Source organism: Hemicordylus capensis, chromosome 2 (genome assembly GCF_027244095.1).
Source record: "Hemicordylus capensis ecotype Gifberg chromosome 2, rHemCap1.1.pri, whole genome shotgun sequence".
In the NCBI taxonomy this organism is placed as follows: domain Eukaryota; kingdom Metazoa; phylum Chordata; class Lepidosauria; order Squamata; family Cordylidae; genus Hemicordylus; species Hemicordylus capensis.
In genome coordinates, this window is record NC_069658.1 from 182,727,747 (window position 1) to 182,751,974 (window position 24,228).

General features: G+C 45.6%; 1 protein-coding gene across 10 annotated transcripts in view; it reads right to left on the minus strand.

Annotated features, from left to right (window-relative positions):
* IQSEC2 (IQ motif and Sec7 domain ArfGEF 2) overlaps positions 1-24,228 on the minus strand; it is a 182,478-nt gene that overhangs the window by 16,923 nt on the left and 141,327 nt on the right. For 9 of the 10 annotated variants that reach the window (XM_053293855.1, XM_053293856.1, XM_053293863.1 and 6 more), the window contains 5 exons: positions 16,076-16,367; positions 14,295-14,693; positions 11,016-11,902; positions 5,272-5,433; positions 4,044-4,166 (listed from right to left, as the gene is read on the minus strand). In XM_053293855.1, the coding sequence (XP_053149830.1) occupies positions 4,044-4,166; positions 5,272-5,433; positions 11,016-11,902; positions 14,295-14,693; positions 16,076-16,367 (1,863 nt within the window). Of the gene's footprint in view, positions 1-4,043; positions 4,167-5,271; positions 5,434-11,015; positions 11,903-14,294; positions 14,764-16,075; positions 16,368-24,228 lie in introns of those variants that run through there. The other variant, XM_053293861.1, reaches the window with a different exon arrangement.

A 24,228-nucleotide genomic window follows, 5' to 3' on the forward strand; every position in this document is an offset into this window, starting at 1 on the left:
TAGGGTGGAGTGTGCTCCCAATTCAGATCTGTCCATCTCACCTCTTGCCCCAAATCCACCCCAAGGTGGCCACCTCATCTTGTCTCATGGTAGAACTACTTATGAGAAGATAAATATTTAAGCCAATTCCTCACAAGGCATTCTGATTGCGTTAGTTTTAACATGATAGGCACTTCTATTGGAATACATTTCCAAGTAGAATGATCTGGTATTTACCACACAAGGAAATCTCCTTGAAAACTCATCATGTTCACCCTGATGTGAGAAACATCACATCTCACCACATGAGGGAAAGTGAACATATATCACTAATTCTCAGTCTCATCAATTAAAATTGGGTGCCATCAGCCAACCTAAGGTTTAGGTGATGAATCTGCTGAGCAAACCAATGGAGGCTGCAATCCTGCACACATATACTTAGGAATTAGACCCACTGGACACAGTGGGAGTTACTTCTGTGTAAAAATTCAGAAGATAGCACTGGGAAGTGTGTAGTTATATTATTTATATGGCTAGGAGGTTGATTACAGGCTAATGGGATGTCCTTGTGCTGTACATTTTCTATGATGGATAGTTAGTTATAATATTAGATAATAATATAAACAATATAATATTATTATATTTCTATTATATTATTATTATCATAAAATTAACTGAATCAGTCAAGGGCCAATGAATTCCTGTATGTTTAGAACTTCCTGCCTTACTATGAATTCTTATTTTGTGGGGGAAAATATCTTCTTTTTTTTTTACAAAAACATTGCTTAATAAATGCTCTTACTAGCTCAGTTCTTCCAAAGCCTAATTCTCATTTCTCACTGCTTTTTAGATGGCTAATACCATCTCAGGGTGAGCAGGCTAGACTACTTTGAAATGTCCACTGTTACCTTGCACATCCTGCACCAAGCTAAAAACCAATGCAAGTCACAGTGATTTCAGCACATTGAAATATTTTAATGCAATTAAGAGACAAATTATTAATCGATTAAATATTTTAATAAGTTGACAGGCCTAACTCATCATGTTGAACACACTTTTTAAAAGTAGTAACACAATGTGCTGAATCCAACATCAAGGTTTTATGGCTGTACTTTCACAAGTATAGCCATTGCCATACCTATCAATAGAAAGGTACTTCTCTCTGCAGGGGAAAAACTTTGGAGTATGAGAAAACTGATTCACTTCAGTTGTTTCAATCAAAGCTTTCTGCTCTTTTTTTTTAATTTTTAAACCAATCCTTTCAGTTTGGTTGATCGGAATCATTTCTAGAATGATTCATTTCAAAAGCAAGGATTCCTAAAATGCAGGCTGGAGTACACAAACATCTCAAGAGAAGGACTAACATGTGCCTTGAAAAATTAATCTGCCTTGTCAGGAGCATCTACCACTCTCTGCGTAGGAGGATCCAGGCAGCATTAACGGATTAGCATCCTTCGGAGGGAGGGAGGGAGGGAACGGAGATTCCCTTGGACAGGCCTGGGGAAACACAGGTTGCATTACCATTGCTCAGAAACACTGGAAAAAGGAGTGGGCAGGTTGCCTGCCCCATTTTAAAAGGTGTCTGGGACCTGCTGACAAAGAGTTTGGGGGCACTTGTATTCCTTATAGCACTACCCAGCTGTGGCTTCCCCACTTGGAATCCCAAGTGAAACTCGATTGCTGCTTCCACCCTAGTTTGTTTTTGTGCATTTTCATAGCTCTGTGTTCACACAGCCATACTAGTGGGCAGTCCATAATGTAACATGGTGGGACCAACTTTCCCCCTTTTACCCCTCCTGTTTCTGTTGCACAGGGATACAAATGCCAAATGCCTGCACAAACCAAACAGGGGTGCTAACAAGAGTCCACACATGCAGTTGTGCTGCTGTTCGACAGCAAGTTCAATTTTTAACATCAAGCACAGGAGAAAATCAGGGGACAATAGACAGAAGACAACATTGTGTGATGCCCCCCAAAAATCATGTGAACCTATGAGGATGATCACTAAGAACAGCAGGCAACAAAGAAAACTGAGGAGGTGGGGAGCCTACATCAGCAGTATACTCGTCCTAGCTGCTGCAGGGAAAGGGACAAAGAGGCTCAGTTCAAACATCTGAGACAAGCCATGATTTGTGGTAACCATTGTTTAGAACCTAAACTATGGTTTGAGCTTCCAAAGGTTCACCAGGCAAATCATGATTCAGAGCCATTTGTCTGTTTTCATTATTCACCCACACAGCTTGAGAAGTTCACTCCTGTCTCCATAGTGCAGAAGCTTCTAGAAGAGGGGTGGTGGTCAAACTGTAATTTGGTCAATTCAGACATCACACCAAAACACAGTTAGAACAAACTGGATTGAAGCAACCCAATTTCAAACCATGGCTTCCAGTTTTGATTAGTAGGCTGATAGTGAGCCACGGTTTGTCAATTCAGCATAGCGCTAACCTATAGTTACTCCAAACCAGGAGTAAGGAAGCTGGATGTCCGAACTGAGTCAGAAACACCAAGATCCTATTGTGAAAAAAACACAGGAAGGGAAAAGGAGGGAAGGTGAACATTTCCTGACGACACCACAACTATAGCACTAAACCCACAAGACAGCCTTCCCATGGCTGACTTCAATTTGCAAAACATGGTTTGCAAGGGGCCGACGTAATTCCTGCACTGTGACATATACCTTCTTATAAGTTGTTCTTTGTTTTTATTTACTTATTTTATTTCTATGCCGCCCTTCCAAAAATGGCTCAGGGCAGCTGCAACTTTTTCCTTTTAATTTACGCAATAAAAAGGTCTGGAGAGAAGTATTGTTGCAGATCCATTATGCCTATTGAGTTGCCAGTATATCAACTATATACCTTCTTAGCTAAACATGCCAATTTCTCTTAAGACTAACATGTTTATTTCAGCATAAGCATTATGATCATTTTACTTGTTTAAGATGGATAGCCGGAGTCCCTATCTTGCATTCAAGAAGACTTGGAGCCTGGTCACATGCTGACCCACAGTATGCAAGCTTTACCCATGATGGAACAAAAGAGTGAGTCTCCAGTTCATGTACACTCACCACATGAAAGATTCTACTGCATTATCAGGTTTGTATGCACAAAGAATGCTGTAAGTTCTGACCACCCTTCCTCTTGGCAGCTGAATCTAGAGGGTGGGACATAATGCGGATAAAAATCTATACAGTCTTCCCTTGCCAACCACAGTTTTACCAACTGTGGTTTGGAGTATATGTGAATAGGAAATTGTGACAGCTCTTGCCAACCGCTACCCGCATATCGGCGTTTAGCAAGGGTTTGGGGTGATTTGATGAGGTTTCAGCGATTTGGGGGGGGGTTCAGAGGTTCAATCTGCTCATTCCTCTTGCTGACCTTGCCAATTTAAAATGCCTTTGAGTGATTGGGGGGGGGGTGTTTGTCAAAAAATTTCCAGAGGTTCGATCTGCTCATTCTTCTTGGTGACTGCTGGCAATATTACTGGATTTTTCGGTGATTTTACAAGCATTTTTATTTATTGTTAGGTCTTTTTGTGGTTGTGGTTCCCCTAATCCATTGTTTCACATATATTTTAATGCTGCAAATTTGCCAATGGCGAGTTTTGCCAGAACAGAACCCTAGCGGTTGGCGAGGGAAGACTGTATGTTTACAATTCCAATCACAGGAGGCTAGAGACTCAGTCCTGCATTGCACCACATGCAGAGCCAACAAACCAGAGTCCGCACGTGAACCTAACTCTTATTTGTCAAAGTGCTGAACTGATTCTTTGGCCTTTCTTTTGGACTCTAATATATCTTCCTTTCCCTCAAAATGGAGTCCAACAGAAATAAAGTCAATATTCCAACAGCTGGATCCTAAGTGATATGCCCAGAAATTAACATGCAGAAAGGATGTCTGTTCCCCAGGATCATGTTTTGCATGGCAACATCACAATACAAGCTCCAATTGCAGTGGGATTCTGGGACAGAGCCATGTGCTCTCCACTGCCCTTAATTTACTCTCTAGACCAAGCCTTCCCAAGCTCTGCAAGAAAGCCTTGGAAAGCGGGCAGTGCCTCCAGCGTACCTGAAGGCCTCAATGAGGCGCTCCACCTTCTGTGCCTCGCCCTGCACCCGGATGTGAGACTGGAACTTCCGTAAAGCGTCGTCCAGGTCCATGTTGGAGAAATCCATCTCATCTACCACACAGCTGCAAGGTACCAGAAAAGAAAATTATACAACTGACAGCAAGTGGGGCTGTGTGTGGAAAAGGAAGAGAACATGGGCTCTCTACATTTCAGGCTGCCTCCTTTACCTCAGCGCATCTTGATTTCTAAATCCAGTACACCATTAATTGTACTTCCTGTGCAATGTCCATATGAGGAAGACGACATGTTCAGAGACACCTTTTGTCGTCAGATCACAATCATTGAAGTACAGACTCATGGAGTTAGAAGCAACACGATGGATCATCAAATCAAATTGCTCATCTCAAGGCAGGACACATGCGCTGAACTATCATTCCCGGAAAACACCAAGTCTTTCTTGAAAACCTCCAGAGAAAGAGGTTCCACTACCTCCTCAGGCAACTGATGCCAGTGATAACCTGCCCTTACAGTCAGAAACTTCTCCCAAATATTTGACCCAACTACTTTGACAAATGTCTTATTCCTTGTCCTATTCACTGTTTCCTCTTCTATTAGAAACCTTTTTAAATACTTGAGAACTGTTAGAGAACTGCCTCTTCTTTAGTCCAAATATTGTCCTATCTAATCTATTTCAGCTCACTCCCTGTGCTCTACCGTAGAGTTTTCCAGTCTCTATCTGACTGGAAATTGTATCAAATTTCCAAATTTGATACAATTATATATCAAAGTATATCAAGTATATCAATTATATATCAAGTATACCAAATTTGTATACTTAGTACCCAATACAGTTCTTTGTCCAAGTGCTCAAAAAATTTCACACGTTATCTCAGTTCTTATAAAGAAGCCCTGTAAGCTGGGCCAGTATTGTCCCCACATTACAGAGGTAGGCAGGGCTGAGGCTGAGTGAACAATAGTTTACCCAAAGCTCCCAGTGAGCTCATGGCCGAGTTAAGATATTAGATCAGTGACTTCCCATCTGAGATCTCATACTCTTAACCACTACGTTCACCAGCATGAGTCCCACCATTTTTCTCTGGCCTTTTAACAAAAAATAAAAATAATTTTTTTTAAAGGAAATGCGTGTAATTCATCCTGAAACTTGGAGATAGATGAAACTGTGGCTGTTATGCCACAGTAGGGCAGGAAATGTTCAGAACTCCTTACTCAAGAACATCCCGGTTGAATTGCTTTTGCCGGTTGCCGAGAAATTCACCGATCATCTGCCGGCTCAGACCTTTTCGTTCCAGAATAAAGCGTGCCACGCCAACTGGTGTGTCCGATAGGAAGCCCCTCTCGATCAAATACTGGATCCCCTTTTCTGGTTTCCTGCCGGTGGGATGAGAAGGAGTCTGTATGCTTATATGAAAACACATTCACTTGGGAGCCTGCTCCCTGCCGCTGCCTCCCCCCGCTTCTCTGCCACACTTTAACAGAAACAAGGGTCAGAACATTGACCTTAACAAAAACCAGTTAGCTATGTGGATTTTGGATACCAATAAAAGGCAGCAGCTTTGAGCTGTGGGACACAATCCACTGCGATCTTGGACAGCTTCCATTCATTGCAGTGGGGCTTGTGCAGGAGTACTAAACGTCAGAACCCAGGCTGGGGATGGTCCTTCAAAAAAGATCAACTCTTTAGTTCCCAGCCAGGGTATGGTTTCCAAATTCATTGATTTGTGACTGGGAGAAAAGCCAGAGACAAGCCCTTGATTATCTAGTGGCTCTCTGCCCTGTTTTGATTTCATATCAGCCTTAAAATTTCCCTTTTGGTCATGTAAAAAAAGCCATGTTTGGAACGAGTTAAGAAGTGGTTAATGTTGATAAGGATCATGGGACGGCCCCAACACACTGCTACTGTAAGTCAGCCTAGCCCTGCCCCAAATATGAGGACAGATTGGATTATATTTTAATTCAAACCATTAACATGTAAGTATCAAGCCAACCCCAGGCTGAAAATGGTTTCTTTCACCAACACACTGTTGGACAGGATAGGATGAGGTCGGCACTTGTGTGAAAATTAAAATTCTAGGCTTTTGTTGGCATCAGGACTGGGCTGAAAGCACCTGTGAATGCAGGAGCTGAAGTGCTAGTCCCAGCAGGACTGAACCATAGCCTACTGAAGCAGGTCCACAGGAGGGTGAATACAAAGGCAGCTGCAAGCCAGAGTCTGAACCAAGAAACCGGTCCAGAGGGGATTTAGATCAAAGGATAGGCAGACAAGTGGATAGAGATAATGACAGGAGGAGGGAAATAGGAACATTTGGTCTAGGGAATCATACAAGCAAGACCAGAATCTAGCTGTTGCCCAGGCAAAGATCCAGATTGAGAAGCATTTATAGCCAGGATAAATCATTTGGCAACCTGGGCAAGGTGAAGCTACGCTGGAGCCTCAGAGAGCACATTATGACCCCCTTTCCTTTCCACTCGGCCATCTCAGGTGGCAAAGGTCTGTAGACCAGAATGCTCCCAGTTTCAGTCCTAGTTGATTCTGACAGTTGGGGCCAATTCTGCATAGCAGAGCTCCCAGGAGCAAAGGAGTCAGTCCGAAAGCTTGAGGTTAAAAATATAAGAACAGCCCTGCTGGATCAGGCCCAAGGCCCATCTAGTCCTACATCCTGTTTCACACAGAGACCCGCCAGATGCCACTGGAAGCCTACAGTAGGAATTGAGGGCATGCCCTCTCTCCTGCTGTTACTCCCCCACAACTGGTACTCAGAGGCATCCTGCCTTTGAGGTTGGAGGCAGCCCTCCGACTAGTAGCCATTGACAGACCTCTCCTCCATGAAGTTATCCAAACCCCTCTTAAAGCCATCCAGGTTGTTGGCTGTCACCACATCTTGTGGCAGAGAATTCCACAAGCTGATTATGCATTGTGTGAAAAAAATACTTCTGTTTGCTGGTCCTAAATTACCCGGCAATCAATTTCATGGGATGACCTCTGGTTCTAGTGTTATGTGAGAGGGAGAAGAAATTTTGTTTCAAAATCTCTCTCAACTGGCTGAGATTCTACACAGGCAGCAGAATGAGGTCACAGAATGAATGGCACACTACTTCAGACTGCAGATGAGGAATGTCATTTGGAGATGCTCCCCTCATGTTAAAAGAAGAAGAAGAAGAAACACCTGCCTGCAAACCAAGAAGACAAGTTCTAGCCCAGCCTTTTGCCTGCTGTGCTGGATTTCAACTTTCAGGGAGGTTTGTGGGAGATTTTTTTTTGTAAACACAGAGGAGCATTATAAATGTGATCTCCTCCCACCTGAGGTCCAAAGCAGTGTGGTCCATCCTACTAGGACTCTACCACCTCTTTCTGCCACATGTCTAGGCCAAGGTCTCAGTGCCATATTTCTCCCAGCAGCCACAAGATGTCACCAATAACTTTTCCAATTAAAACTTTCTGAAATATGTGCTTGGGATGCTAGAAGAGAGGTCAGAAGAGGTCATGAGGTAAAAAAAGAAATACAACTTTAACATGGCATCTGGGTCCCAGAAGGGACAACATTTTTCTCAAGGGGGTAGCAATTAGGAACCCCATTATTCAGGCTTGCATGTGCTCTTTGCAAACTTTCCCTAAATGTAAAAAAGAAAAGAAAATAAAAAGGATGAGAACAAGGAGTGATTCTGCAATGTTCAATCAAGAGCACAAGTTGTGTAAGAAATCTGTCGGGAGGCACATGCCCCTACTGGATGTGATCTTCTGTGATCTTCCAGAACTTCGGAGCCATCTCATCACAGAGGACAGAGCTGTCCAAGGCAGACAGAGAGATGGCACAACCATCTGGTGGTCACCTCAGAGGGTGGATTTTTGAATTTGAGTTGTGGGGCACAATTCCCTGTGCTCTTGGGAGCATGTTTGGCCAGGCTATGTTTTTGGCCTGACCTTTCAGGGTTTATAATTAGTTTTAATGGTTTTATGCTAACCTGGTTTTCAGGGTTTTAATTGTTCTGATAGTTTAATTGTTTTTTTAAGATGCTTTAATTGTTATATTTATATTTCTGTTTTAATTGTTATGGGTTTTAATGGTTTCTGTTTTAATTGTAAACTGCCCTGAGCCATTTCGGAAGGGCGGTATAAAAATCAAACAAACAAATAATGTTTCAATGGGGCTTGTGCAGAAACTTCCAGTGAATTGTACCCACAAATCAACTAGCAAGAGAATGAGAGTGAGAAAGCGAGAAAGCGAGAGCGCATGTGAGAGAGAGAACGCACATGTGCTTGGGAGGATGGTGGCACCGTCATTTCGGATGTTCTGCCTCAGGCACGAAAATGTCCTGGGCTGGCCCTGCCCTAGACAAGCTCTCCACTGGTCAAGGCATCTGCAAAGGAGTAAATGAGCAAAGATCGCCTCCTGGTGAGGCGTGAGGCCAGGCATGAAGCCCTCCCTGGCACTTTGCCCTGAGGAGAACTCAACATGAGTCATTACTCCAGCTGGTTAATATGATGCAATGGCTGCCTCCCAGCCCCCAAGAGCCTGCCTGCTGCATCCTGCCAGCAAAACAGATGCTATCTTGCTCAGTAGCAATTAAATCACCAAGAGCAACAGGAAGCCAGAATCTGATCCCTTCCCCCACCCCCTTCCTTGGCCCAGAGGACACGTGTACATTGCAGGGAGCAGTGACCATCCTGGGATAGCTGGAAGAAGGGTGGCAGTTACAACCCAGGGGCACCAGCAGAAATTGCATTGTCACCTTCTTTTAACTGACCAGCTCCTGTGCCTGTAACAGCAGTCTGATGGGCAGTATTTTATAAGCTGGTGAAGCTTCTCTCACCACTTATCTCCACTCCAAGAAGAAAAACCTTCACCTGCTTAAATTTCTGTATGCCAGGCTACTGTTAAAGACAGGTGTAGGGCCAGTTAAAAAGGTGGTAACCCTAGGCAGTAACAGAAGAAGTGGAGCAAAAGCCACAACCTTTCTGAAAACCATGAGTTTCAGTCATCTGGAAAGAGGGAAGGTGGCTCAAAACTATCCAAACTGGAAACCAAGAACTACAGAGATTTTAGAAGATTGGGATTCTAGCTGAAATTCACGAATCTTGAATGCCCAGCCCCCAGCTTGACCCTGCTTTAAGCAAATTTATTGTGTACCTCTCCCCACTAAGATTCAAGATCACATAACCCCTCCTGGACCAAGGGCAGTTAATCAGTCGCTCCCCTCCTTCTGCCAATTGTTTGTGTTAATAATCCCTGGTTCAGCTTGTTGGCTGAGCCTGGAAGATGGGATTGGGGTGGGGTTGGGGTGGGCTGGACAATGCACAAAATGAAACCATCCTACGTTTGAGTCTTAATGATTGCACATTGTGGTTGCCCAGCAACTGCAACATGCTTATCATCATCAGGGCCAAGCAAATTGTGCCCCTAAAATATCCAAAATTCTGCAAGCAGGAAATCCCAAACAACGTGATGAGTTGTTCATGCTAAGCCTATCTGCCTGCATTCGCGCCTCAGGATTTCTGCTGCTTCCAGGATCTTGGTTACGAAATTATACTACTGTGGCAAATGCAGAAAGGGGAAACAGAGGAGACAGAGTGGAACTGAAACGAAGGGGACTAGAAAGTTGCTTTTCCTGTCTATTTCAGTGAAACCTGAGAAAGGTTTGGAATACTGAGTTCGGCCTCACTGTAAATGTGCTTGTGCAACACCCTCCCATCTACACACACACCATGGACACAAAGAATACCCACAGCCCTGGTGATTCCCTGCACTATCAGAGCAAGCAGAATGATGGGATCACTGTTTGGAGACCTGCAGTAAACATAGGTTTTGGAAACAGTGCTAGTGGCAGCAGTATCTGGGACAAATGCCCGACTTGTGGAATGGGTGGGCCAATTAAGAGGAGAAGGCCCTTCCATTCCTCTGCCCCAGTTTGCCCATGGAACACCCTAAACCCTTTGAAGAGGTCCTCTACAGCAGCTCTTATACACCACGTCATAGCCTCACCCTTGCAAGTCGGGAAATGGCTAAAATTCCCTTGGGCCCTTACTTCTGCTACTCAGGATCAGGCAGATACTCAGGAGTAGAGTCTCTGTTTTGTAGGCAGGAGGTCCCAGGTTCAGTCCCTGACATCTCCAGCTAGGGCTGGGAAAGCCTCCTGCATTACTATTATTATTTTCATTTTATATCCTGCTCTTCCTCCAAGGAGCCCAGAGTGGTGTACTACATACTTAAGTTTCTCCTCACAACAACCCTGTGAAGTAGGTTAGGCTGAGAGAGAAGTGACTGGCCCAGAGTCACCCAGCTAGTATCATGGCTGAATGGGGATTTGAACTCGGGTCTCCCCAGTCCTAGTCCAGCACTCTAACCACTACACCACGCTGAGAGCCGCTGCCAATCAGTGTAGACAATACTGAGCTAGACAGACCAAGGGTCTGACCTGATAAAAGGCAGCTTCCTATGTCCCAGCTCCAGGTGAATCGCATATACTTGGGCAGCTAGGCCAATTCTGCTCAAAACATTAGCACTAGTGTTAGTATTGATAGGAACAGTGAATACCGAGCTCCTGCTGGTGTGCTTTTCGTAACCAGGGCCTGCTCCTAAAAGTTGCTTAAAACCAAGCACACTCGCCTCTGCAACTTTTGTCGTTCCACAACCTTCCACAAGCCCCTGCCCCACCCCCGCCATGCATCTCATAGGAACATAGGAAGCTGCCATATACTGAGTCAGACCCTTGGTCTATCTAGCTCAGTATTGTCTTCACGGACTGGCAGGGGCTTCTCCAAGGTTGCAGGCAGGCATCTCTCTCAGCCCTATCTTGGAGAAGCCAGGGAGGGAACTGGGAACCTTCTGCTCTTTCCAGAGCGGCTTCATCCCGAGGGGAATATCTTGCAGGTCTCCCATTCATATGCAACCAGGGCAGACCCTGCTTAGCTAAGGGGACAAGTCATGCTTGCTACCCCCAAGACCAGCTCATACTTGTTGAAGAGATTGAGGCCAATGCGGTACTGGCGGCGCTGCACAACATCGTTGTTGAAGGCAGGCGAGTCCCAGCTGTGCCGTGTCTCCCGCTGGTAGGTCTGTTTGCAGGGCCCCCCAGGGGCTGAGGTGGCGGCTGGGACAGGCGGGGGAGGGTCGCGCAGGCTGTCGCGGGAGGAGGAGCCCGAGCTGCAGTTGATGGTCTCGTTGGAATTGGTGGTGCTGTTGAGGCTGTCGTTGTCCCCGTCCGAGTTGTCCGGAGGAGGGGGTGGGGGCAGGCGGCCAGGGGCCTGAGGAGGGGGCATAGGGAGAGGTGGAGGCGGCGGCTGGCTTTTTTCAGGGTGATAATGTCGGTGTGGGTGTGGGGAGCGGGTGGGCCCGCCAGGATGCTTGAGGGTGCCGTGGGGGCTGCAACCGTCTTGCTCGTAGACGAGGCCCCGATTGAGAGAGCCCCGGTCGGAGCGGTCACTGAGGTCCACGGAGCTGTCACTGGGAGGCTCAATGGTGAGCAGGGGGAGGTGGGCCCCTCGCAGTCGGTAGTCCCGGCATTCCATGCAAGGCGTACTGCGCCGACTCCCACCCCCGTTCTCCCGGCTGTCCTCCCGCTGGGGCCCACCCCAATACTCTGGCCGTGGGGGAGGTGGGACCGGCACTCCTCCTCCGCTGGGCTCAGGCGGCTCAGTGCTGGGAGGGCGTTCTAGTGAGAGAGGTGACGTGGGAGCTCCTTCGTCCAGGTACAGGGTTACGTCACTGAAAGAAGTGGCCGCACTGTCTCCTTGCTGTTCCTTTGACTCGCTCTTCTCCAAAGAAGGGCCTCCCGGCCCTCCCTCCTGCCCCAGCGGGTGGCAGTTCAGAGCTTCATCAATGGACTCAGCCAAAGACTTCACCTGTTGGAAGGCACAGAAAGTTAGTCAGAATATCGTCTATTTCGATTCATGGGTACTCTGGACTAAAAAAGGAAAAGGAAAAAAATGGAACTAAAAAGCTGTTCCAGGGAACCCAAACTCTGTGTCCTGCATACATTATGCAAATCTGTATATCTATTTAAGACATCACAGCAATTTTTGGATAGGTATTTTAGGGAACTTACTGTGGTCATAGGGAGACAAATAAGGTACTGATTTGAAGCACAGAACACAAAAAATGGCAGGAAAATAATGACTTTGTCCATTTACAATCCAAATCAGATAAACAAAATAAATACAAAATATGACTTAAATGCAGGCTGCAGTTTTTGAGACCTCCATAGCTACTGGCTGTAAGAGCTCTTGCTTCAGTATACTGACATGAAGGGGCAATGGACAAAGGAAATCTTTTACAGACAGAAAAACATACCTATGCATTTACAGGGGGTTCCACTTGGTCGGTTTGCTTATTCTGCACACTTTATTCTAGGCTTGTAAAATAATCACTTCCCTGAAGCCAGCAAGGATTACCTTCAGGTGAGCAGGCCAGGAAGTGTTTATAAGCCAGATGAGGAGCAGTTCTTTTCAGGCTGTTGATGTGCCACCACATCACAGGAAAGCCTGCTCCTTGCCCCTGCTGCCTCCCTCGCAGCCTTTTTCTGAGACATCACCAGTTCTTGCCCTCCCCCTTTCAGGTCTGTTCTTATGGAACCCAAAGGGCTAGAAACATACGCTTTTTAAATGAAAGCCAAGATACAGAGAAGGTTGTTTTCTCCACCCACCCTGGTGCAACCCTGGAACTGAGGAACACACAGAGTCCTGGGCACACTCAGGAATGAAGGGTGGGCACTCCTTTGTTGGGGAAGTGGGAACAAAGCAAAACTGTAAAAACCTAAATGGAAATGGTGTTAAACTTAGTTGGTTCATAAACATTTCATTTACTTGTAATAGGGTTTAAAAATACCAAGCACTGAACTTGTTTTTCAGTCATATCAGCGCCTCAGTTAGACTAGTTAGCCTTTGTATGGTACTCTAGAATAAGCAAAGCACTTCACATTTATTTTCTTGTAATCCTTACAATAATCTTTTAAGAGCCGGTGGAGGCTGAGAGAGATAGTGGTTTGCATAAGACCACCCAGCAAGTGAGTGGAAGTGGTAAGATTTGAACCAGGAACTTCCATATTTAGAGCCAGTCCTTCTGTTACTATGCAGCACTCATCTCATTGGTGGTAAGAATGATAATTTGTAAATGTCTGCTAGCTGGACAAAGAAGCATCATTTAAAGTGGCAGCTCTGTCAGATTTAGTCGGGAGAGAGCAACTATTAAAATCTGCACAGTCTCTCTCCAGGAGCTCTTGCTGGTGTGTTTCTTTTAAAATTGTGAGCTCCTAAGGAACAGGGAACCATCTTCTCTCTCGGCTATGTAAACTGCTTTGAGAACTGTTTTGGTTGAAAAACAGTATGTAATAATAATAATACCCTTAAAATAAATTAGGCACTGTACAGACACAACAGTATGAGTTTAATTCTGTTTTGTTTGTGTATTGGTTTAACTTCTTTAAGGTGGAATGTGGTTTTTTAAATAAAACAAACATACAAAACAAACATGGACTGCTTGCAGGCGGACTTAAGAACCTGTCAAGAAGCAACTGGTTAGATTGTCACTTGCATGCCTTTGCTTATTTCTCCATAAATAAAAAGGCTAGAGAGGCTTACTTGTTGCTTTTCTTCTTTTTAAATGAAAACTGAAAATTTAGGGGGAAACTTCCCTAAGAGGGAGCTGGGCCAGCAGCCTCTCAATAGTTATGCTTTTGGGTTTGTCAGGAATTAATATTTTTCTATACACAGTACATTTTGCTACTTTCATGGGTCATCACAAGAAACACAGAGGAAATGCTTCAAGAGTGGGGGCATTTCTCTTTCAAACCCCATCCAACAGTAAATAAACCCTCTCTCCATCTTCAGCTCTTTTATCTACCGAACTAAAAGGGTGAGGCACTTAAAAACAAACACACAGAAAAAGGAAGCTGAACATTCAGAGATGGGTCTGGAACATGCTACAGGATCCCCAGCACCAACCAGCGGAGCAATTAAGCACTGGAATCAGGAAAATTGGCTGGCGCTTAGGTGAGGCTGAGGTCACAACAGTGGCAAGGAAAACAAAGGGGCGTTGGGGAAGGACTGAAGAAACTCAAAGGGAAGTCCTGAGGGAGCGCATGGGGTGGGTGGGGTCATGGCAGTGCTAGAGATGACCAAGAGGAACAATCAAAAGGGTTGTGGAAAGGACTGGGCAGAGGAAAAGAGGAGAGAACTGGGCCTACTTTGAGAGGCCCAGTGCAGACAACACAGAGCAGGGTCACCTAGTATCACCTACCTGCTTGGAGAAGGAGTCCTCTAGCTCAGTGATGTCATTGCAGAAGCCTCCGGAAGAGGAATGGAGGGAGTTGCCGTCCAAGCCAACCCGGCAGGAGCCACCATAGGGTAGACCACGGTCCAGCAGATGAGGGCGAGCGCTGGCCATGGTCCCCTCATCCAGAGAGGCAGGCTTGCCTTCAAAGTAAGGGGCATTCTGGGCCTTGTCGTACTCCTCAAAGGAATACTGCATCCGCATGTTGGAGAGGATGATGCGCCGTGACATGCGACTCTCAGATGCCGAGCTGCGTAGCCGCTCAAATTTCTTGTTCATGCGGTATTGGCGGAAGGCTGTTTGGATGGTGCGAGCTGCCCGCCGGCTTAGGAAATAGCCCCCATACTTCCGCTCCAGCATCTCCACCTGCAGCAGGCAACAGAGGATCAGTTGGGGGTTGCAGCAGAGATCCATGTGGTAGGGAAAACAATGTGGGCTATAGGAGAGAATTTATGGAGAGTCAAGGAGATAGCTGGCTTGAGAGGGACCCTATCAGTGAAGGAAAAACCCAGAGTTGGCAGCAGGATATGTAGGCCCTTAGCACAGAATGCCCCGCAAAAGGGGAAAAAATAGGGTAGGGCACAAGAACCCACAGAGGGATTTGACTTTCACTCCACCTGGCATCCATCCAGTTTTCCTTTGGTCCCTGCCATATGTTTACACAGTTGCTGAGGACTGAGGTCGTGCAAAGTTCTCTCATTTCATGCTGGGCTTCCAGGTATGTCCGAAGCCACACAAGCTATCTCAAGGACTTCTTCCTCCTGTACAAGACCTGCCAGAAACTACTGAAGCCCTTCCCTATCTTCTCCTGCCATCAGAGACATGATAGATGTTCAAGAGAAAAAAAGGCTTTTTCTTCTGTCACCCAGGTTGTGGAACAGCCTCCTTAGAGAGGGACACCTGGTTCCATCACTTTCCACTTTTAGATGGGCAATAAAGACGGTGCTGGTGTAGCAAGCCCATTAGACACATCATCTCTGGAAATGGGTATTCTAAGCTGCTGCTTTTAAAAACTTAAGATGTTGCTTTAATCGGAATATTATTGCATTTTTAGTTCATTTATCATGTGAGCCACCTTGAATGGGCCACACACAGAAAGGCAGAATACAAATTAATAAATGAAGCCCGTGTCTAATGTGCTGCACCAACACTCTCCGAGAAATCCAGGGCAAGGCGAGAACATTCCCCTAATCATGCAGGATCTCTCACTTTGGGCTGGGCTACCAGAACAGTGCACAAGAAAGCTGGTCTTGTGGTAGCAAATACGAAGTATCTCCTCTGCTAAGCAGGGTCTGCCTTGGTCTGCAGTTGGATGAGAGACTACATGCGAGTGCTGTAAGATGTTCCCCTTAGGGGATGCGGCCATAGCTCAGTGGAAGAGCTTCCACATGTTTGTATGCAGAAAATCCCAGATTAACTCCCTGGCATCTCCCGGTAGCCTCCTTCCTGAAACCTCAGAGAGCTGCTGCCAGTCAGGGTAGACAATACTGATCTAGGTGGACCAAGAGTCTGACTCGATATAAGGCAACTTCCTACGTACCAATTTGCACCGATGCCAATCTTCTTGGATGCACTGTATGACATGAGAAAGGCAGTGCCCCTAGCCAGGGGCCCTCAGTAGCCCTCTGGGTTACTTATTTGCTCAGACTGGCAAACAACTGGTGCCAGTCACGGGCCAATGGCACACACAGGACTTCTGCCTACAAACAGGATCTCCGGACCCTCGATAACTGTAAGAGGACTCTTACCTTTTTGTCCTGAAGGTCTGTCGAGAGTTCATAGCTGTCTGACAAGGCCTTGCAGCGCTTGCTCTCCTCCTCTTCCTGCTTCCTCAGCGCCACGCTGGCAGGTTGCAGACGAGCGCGCTGAGCCCACGGTATTCCTGGTGATGGAGTATGGCAGACAGAGGAGGAGGAGGAGGAGGGGGCCAAATCGTAGTGCTCAACCTTGGCCACCTCGGGGGCACAGCGGTAGGGAGGCTGGCTGCCCAAACTGTCCACTATCGTTCCTGCTTCACTCCCTGGGGGGTCTCCTTCCACACTGCACAAAGGAAGAAGCAAGAGTGAAGAAATGCTGAGGAACAGAAGCTGGAAATCCACCCTGGAGTGACCTGACAACACTGTCATCCCATTCTTGGCCTTTAGTTTCATGCGACAGACCAGCCAACTACCTGGTGTGATCAGATCTCCCAACCACTTTAAAACAATAATAATAATTCAAAGCAGCTGGAGGAAGGAAATTGGTTGAACCCATTCCTCCCCTGCATTATTTTCCCAAAGCTGCTATTAGCCCCAGAGGGAGGGGGGAAATACAGGAATCTGTATTGTGCCTATATTCTTTCCCCAGCAAGGCTACCAGCTGCTTCAGGAAGAGCAGATTTAGGGGGGAGAAATATGTGGGGGAAAGTTTAAATTTCTCCAGCTCCATACCTCCAATTAGAGCTCCTAGCAGCTGCTTCTAAGTTTTAAAGAAGTTGAGAGGTTTGATCACAGATTTCCTAGGCCATATCTGTTTTGGACCTGTGAAACAGAATTTCCTGTTGGTCCTTCAGAAATCTGGCAGACAATGATTGGCTCCCAACTAGCCTTTTGATTGACGGGAGTCCTTTATAAACGGAGCACATTTGAAGTTCTATGCTCTGGCAGTACAGATGGCAAAGAAGCAGTTCTTTTCTGTCCGCATTGCTTCCGCAAACTCACGTCCAGCGGAGTTGTCTAGGGTTGTGAGGGGCTAGTATGTACCCCTCCCCCTTGAATTTAAACTTGGAACCATCAGTTACACATTGTGACATTTTTAATGACTTTTTTTGCAGATAAAATGTCTTGTATTCAGGCCAAGCTGGATTCCACAGTTACCACAACTGCAACTCCTCTTTGGGGGTTAAATTGGATCATTTTCAGTTTGTGACTACTGAGGAAGTAGACAAACTGCTTCGGACTGTGTGCCCTACAACTTGTTCTCTTGACCCTTGCCCAGCTTGGCTTATCTCATCTTATCATCATATTATCAGAGAGGGTCTGGTAAATATTATAAATGCTTCTCTGAGGGAGGGAAGGATGCCTCCTTGTCTTAGTCTTAAGGAAGCTATTAAAAGACCACTTTTGAAGAAACCTGCATTGGATCCCTCAGAGTTAGCTAATTATAGACCTGTTTCTAACCTTAAATGGTTGGGCAAGGTGATTGAGAGGGTGGTGGCCTCTCGGCTCCCGGCAGTTTTGGATGATGCAGATTATCTAGACCCATTTCAAACTGGCTTTTGTGTTGGCTATGGGGTTGAGACTGCCTTGGTCGGCCTGATGGATGATCTCCAACTGGCTATCGACAGAGCCAGTGTGACTCTGCTGATCCCTTTGGGTCTCTCTGCAGCTCTCGATACCATCGACCATGGTATCCTTCTGGACCGCCTGAGGGAGGTGGGATTGGGTGGCACTGTTTTACAGTGGTTCCGCTCCCACCTCTCTGGCAGATTCCTGATGCTGCCGCTTGGAAACTGTTGCTCTGCAAAGCGAGAATTGGTGTGGAATTCCACAAGGCTCCATACTGTCTCCAATGCTTTTTGAACATCTACATGAAATCGCTAGGAGAGATCATCAGGTTTGGTGCTGGGTGTTATCAATATGCTGATGATACTCAGATTTACTTCTCCATGTTGACCTCATCAGGAAATGGCATATCTTCCCTAAATGCCTGCCTAGATATGGTAATAGGCTGGATGAGGGATAACAAACTGGAGTTGAATCCAAATAAGATGGAGGTACTGACTGCGGAGCGTTGGGAGCCAAGAGATGGTTTAGATATGCCTGTTCTGGATGGGGTTTACACTCCCCCTGAAAGATCAGATATGTAGCTTGGGAGTGCTCCTGGACCCAAAGCTCTCCCTGGTTTCTCAGGTTGAGGCAGTGGCCAGGAGCGCTTTTTATCAGCATAGGCTGATACGTCAGCTATGTCCATCTCTAGAGGTGAATGACCTTAAAACTGTGGTACATATGCTGGTAACCTCCAGACTTGACTACTGTAATGTGCTCTACATGGGGTTGCCTTTGTATGTAGTCCGTAAACTACAATTGGTACAGAACAGGGTGGAAAAAAATCAATGATTTTAATAAATAAATAAATAATATTGGATTTTTAAAATTTAAATCGGATTTTTAAAATTTAAATCAGATTTTTTAAAATAAAATGCTTTTGGAGGAAAAAATCTATCTAAAGATAGTTTTCTGTTTAAGATACATTATAGTCCAAAGGTTATTCATCATGAAATAAGGATTAGTTTTTAATTATGTAGCATGAGGCTGTATATATGCAATGTTTAATTTTTTTGGTAAATTAATTCCATTAATCCATTCTTAATGTCATGCTCTTCCAGAGGTTTCTGTAAGATTATTTTGGGCAATTTTTCTATCTAGAAGAGGACCAAAAATAAAACCTTCATCTGGTTGTAAATATTAAGATTATACCAGCAAGAATGAGTCTTTATGTAAAAACCATGATTTAAATCTAGTCTTACTGACCAGTGATTTAAATCGTGATTTAAATCGATTTGATTTAAATAAAATCCACCATGGTACAGTATGTGGCAGACAAATTGGTCTCTGGGACAACACGAAAGGACCATACAACACTGGTTTGGGAAGAACTGCACTGGCTGCCAATATGTTTCCAGGTGAAACACAAAGTGCTGGTTATTACCTATAAAGCCCTTAATGGCTTAGGTCCAGGCTATTTAAGAGAGCACCTCCTTTGTCATGAACCCTGCCGCCTTTTATGATCTTCTGGAGAGGTCCGGTTACGGTTGCCACTGGCTCGTCTAGTGGTGACTCAGGACTGGGCTTTCTCTGTGGCTGCCCCAGGGCTTTGGAATATGCTCCCTGCTGAAATAAGAGCACCACCTTCTCTGTTTGTTTTCAGGAAGACTCTCAAAACTCTCCTGTTCTCACAAGCTTCTAATAAGAATTAATTTTAATAATTTATTTTATATTATTTTGTGTTTTATGTATTTTAATCTGTGATTTTTAATATTAAAATCTGTACACCACCTAGAGATGTACATAACAGGCGGTATAAAATATGATAGAGATAGATAGATAGATAAAAACTTTTCTGGATCCCTTCCCATCCTAGGGTCTCTGCCATACACCTGAAGCAGGAAGTCATTCACTTCGGCCCATGACTCTGTCGTCTGTCACTCTTGCTCCTTGAATATTAACCTCAACTGCTTCACACCTTACATTGTGGCCCCACCAGCCCATCCTGGCTTCTAGGCTTGGGCGGACCCCTGCAGTGTTCCCTCTAAGAGGGATTCCCAGATGTTGTTGACTACAGCTCCCAGAATCCCCCACTGCAATGGCTTTTGTTTGGGGATTCTGGGACTTGTAGTCAACAACATCTGGGAATCCCTCTTAGAGGGAACACTTGACCCCTGGCAACGTTCTTGTTATGAAACTATCCAGGATGGTGATCTAACCCAAAGGACAAATGCCACTTCCATGAAGGGGAAATTGTTTCAGATGTTATGGACAACTATCCAATAGTGCCCGTGACATTCAAAAAATCTCATTCCTGTTCAGAACTACAAATCACAACAGCCCACATAGCTGGGGAAATAACTGCATTTTTCTAGCAAAAAGAAATATTGCAACTGGAGTGCTCGAAAAAATTGATATCCCTGATGTAGACCTATATATTTTCGCAAATATATTCCACAAAACTAATGAGATTGTGAGCCCTTTTGGGACAGGGAACCATGTTATTTTATGTAACCTGCTTTGAGAACTACTGTAGAAAAGTGGCATATAAATATTTGTTGTAGTAGTAGTAGTAGAGTGACAGAATGCACATTTTGTTTAGTGTGAGCTGGTTCTGTGGAGAGACACAGACATAGGAGTTTTATGAGAAGGAAACAATTTTATTCATGCTGGCATACAGGGATCAAGAAGCCTGCAAAATCTAAATCCGGAATAACCAGCTGGTGGCCTTGGGCTTCCCTCTGGCCCATAGGATGACCAATACAAATAAATCAAACCCAGTGTACAGTGGGGGATTGGGACCATCCCTATCCCCCACTGGAGCTAACATTTGCACAGGAACTTACACAAGTAAAGCCCAATGTACACAAGCCAAACTTGCATGATCTGGACATCCTGACTGCCATGGCTAGAGGACAGGAATCGGATCAGTGTGGATGGAGTCCCCTATACAAATGTTAGCAATAATGTGCAAATGTTAGGTGAGGCAGCACGCCAAGCGGGGGTGGGGTGGGCTAGCTGGAACCTCCTTTCACATCATGAACTAGAGTATTTGCATACTTTTGTCTCATTCCCAGAAAGCTACGAGCAGTTCTTGTTTTGCAAATCCCTGGAAGGATTTTAATCCACAGTGAGAAAACAGACACAATCTTTCTATTGCTTCTTAAAATGTTTTAGGTTTTGTTTTTTTTTTAAAATTATTATTTTAACAATAAGCTGAAGCTCAATCAAGATAAGATGGAGATCTTGGTTCCAGGCAGCTCCATCTGACTGAGGAGGTGGTGTCCAACCTGTTTTAGACGGGGATGAGCTTCCCCTAAAGGACCAGGTCCCAGTCTAGGGTTACTGACAGACCCAACATTGTCACGGAAACCCAAGCAGCATTGGTGGCACACAGCACTTTCCACCCAAACTGTGGCAGGTTGCCAACTGCAATGTCTTCTGGACAGACAGCCTGTCCACAGTGATCTGTGACTTGGTGACCTCTAGACTGAATTACTGCAAGGTGCTTATGTGGGGCTGTCCTTGAGCATCTTCTGGAAAGTTTAGTTAGTACAAAACATGCCTGTCAGATGACCAAGCTACAAGGAGCATATCTCGTCAGTACTTAAACAGCTCTGCTGGCTGCCACTCTGTTTTCGGCTACTAATCAAAGTGTTGGTCATTACTTATAAAGCACTAAATGGCTGAGGATCTGACTGTCAAAAGGACCACCTTCTTCCACATGAGCCCGTCTGGATCCTTAGTTCTCCACCAGAGGCCCTCTTCCAAGTCCCCTTACCATCTTCTGTTCTCCAAGGATATCAGAAGCAAAAAGGAAGCATCCTCTGCCATCAGACAGAAAGGGCTACGGGCTGTTAAGCTCTCTGTGTGTGTGCGTGCGCCTGTGTAGGTTTTTGTTATTGTAAAATTATTGCAGTGCTGCAATCCATGGAGCTGCCTTGAGGATCATTTGGCCAAGAGGCAGGGTAGAAATCCAATATATAAAAGTCTCAGATCAAGCTGGTGGTGATCAGCAGCAAAAGGGCTGTCTTAGTTGTGGTGCCTGAATATGGAATGCAATCCCCAGTGAAGCTTGCCTGGCAACCACCTCAAGTTTTTTTTTTTTTTTTTTGGGGGGGGGATACCTGGCAGAAACTTTTTCTTTAAATGCCCAGGCATTCCAGCATATTTTGTAGCTGGCTTTCAAAGCTCCCACTGGATCTTTATTGGTTTTATGGGTTTATAGCTGCTGTTTCTGCAACGTTTGTACTGGTCGTATGTTGCCCATGAGCTGCCAATTGGCCATCTTTGTTATACAGTATTACACCACTATCACCTTTTCCAAATCCCTGAAATGCATCCATTCCAGCCTGGTTCAAGACACTTAGTCTGGAAACTCAAACAGCATCCCATTTTCCATGAAGTAACACAGAGCACCACTGTGAATTCCCCCTGCACAAACACCACAGAAGCAAGCCAAGCTGCACAGAAGCACGACTGTGCTCTTTTCTTTCTTTCCATGCGCAGCTTTCCTTCATCTCAACAGAGCTCCTGCAGGAGAACTTCACAGTGGGTTGTGCTCTCTGAATCTGATCTCCACGGTGTCCCTGGCGGCTGCCCTCCATGTCTTTTAGTTATCGTTAATGATATCCACCTCTCGTGGGACTGCCACTCTTGGTCAGTCCTCCATACAAATGAGCTTTCCCAGTCTAGCACCGTGCATCCTCTTCTACTCTAAGCACATCGTAAGTCACTACTTGACAACTAAGGGCATGAGGACATGGTGTGTTTTTCCAGGTCTCAAGCATGCCCAAACCTGGCAAGCCACACAAGACGCTCAGTCCAAGCCTGCTCAACTCGATATCCCTTGAGGCAAATGGAGTCCAGCAGCCACTTACCAGGTGCTTGACAACAACCCACCCCTCTAGTATTCTAATTACAGGGCGGCCAGAATGAACCCAGCCCTCGTAGCCACTGATTTTAGAAAACTATGTGAGGCCACAATTGGGCTAAAATTGGGCTAAATCAGGGCATGGAGCCTGTAGATTTCATCAAGGGCCCTCTACCCTGCCCCCAGGTAATTCCAGCACTGAAACGCAGTCCCAAGCAGGTAGCAAAAATGAGAGTACCAACTCACTGATGGGCTGCCAGGGCTGCATTCCAGCGGATGAGTAACAAATTGCACAAGCCTGGCCAACCCTTGTCCCCCGGAAGTCAGAAGAGCAGCATGGATGGCGTAATTAAAATCACAGCAAGATGTACAAAACCCAGAGCAACTCACAGCCTTTCGCTCCCTAGCAATGGTTCCGACAAACCTGGTTGTATGCCCAGGCCAGCACAGTGTGCAGTACTGAACTTTCTGAATTGCATTTATATCCTGCTCCTCCTCCAAGGAGACCTGGGTGGTATACATGGCTATGTTTATCCTCACAACCAAGATTAGGCGGAGCGAGACGTGACTGGCCCAGAGTCACCCAATGAGTTTCATGGCTGAAGGGGGGATTTGGACTTGTGTCTCCCCAGTCCTAGTCCAACACTCCAACCACTACAGCACTAAGACCCAGGTTCACATCCCCATTCTGCCATAGAGCTCACTGGGTGACCATGGGGCACCTGCTAACTCTTGGGCTGATCTACCTCACAGGGCTGTTGTGAGAATAATACAAGGCAGGAGGCAAAGAAATAACATCCTTGGAGGAAGGGCAGGATAAAAAGCATAATTTATTAAAGCAATTAAGAACATGGAAAAAGCTTCTCACGTGGAAATTAGTTCAGAATCTTGGGTGGGGTGGTGGGGGGACCTCTCAGACTACAAGCAAGTCTGGACTACAGCTTTACTATTATTTAATCAGTGTGGATCTCACTGGACCTAACTACCCACAGTAGCGGACACACTTTCCTGGTGAGAGTTACTTTAAAATAAAGTTGTGCTGTCAGGTTGGTGTTGGTGGTTTTCTTTGGCGGAATACAGGAGGGGTTTACCATTGCTATCATCCGTGAAGTATGAGATGATGCTTTACAGCATCTTCCTATACTGCTGCTGCCAGACAGTTACTTTAAAGATAAAGTGTGCCATCAAGTCAATTTTGACTCCTGGCGCCCACATAGCCCTGTGGTTTTCTTTGGTAGAATACAGGAGGGGTTCACCATTGCCTCCTCCCTCACAGTATGAGATTTTGCCTTTCAGCATCTTCCTATATCATTGCTGCCCGATATAGTAGCAGCGGGGATTTGTACTGGCAACCTTCTACTTGTTAGTCAAGCATTTTCCCGCTGCACCACTTAAGGTGACTCAACAGTTACTTTAGCTTTACTTAAATTAGAGGCATCCAGCACCCATTCCAGTTTGTGATTTGCCTTGCAGTATGGACAACAGCAGGGAATAGCTTTGTTCTCTCCAACTTTCACCCTCCACACCAAAGCAAAGGGTTATGGGTAGCTATGGAGCCGCTGCTGTCAGAAGGGAGTTTTCTAAATAAAGTTAGCATAACTAAACTAGGAGCCTGTACAGAGGCAGTATAGTGCAGAGAGAAGAGAGTAACTAACTGGGCCAGTTCAGATAAACAGCAGACATTACACACTATAATGTCAGGGTCACAGTGAGATCACGCCTGCCCTGACATCACTAAAGGACATACCAACGCAATCTTACTACATCCTTTAATCACGTGTGA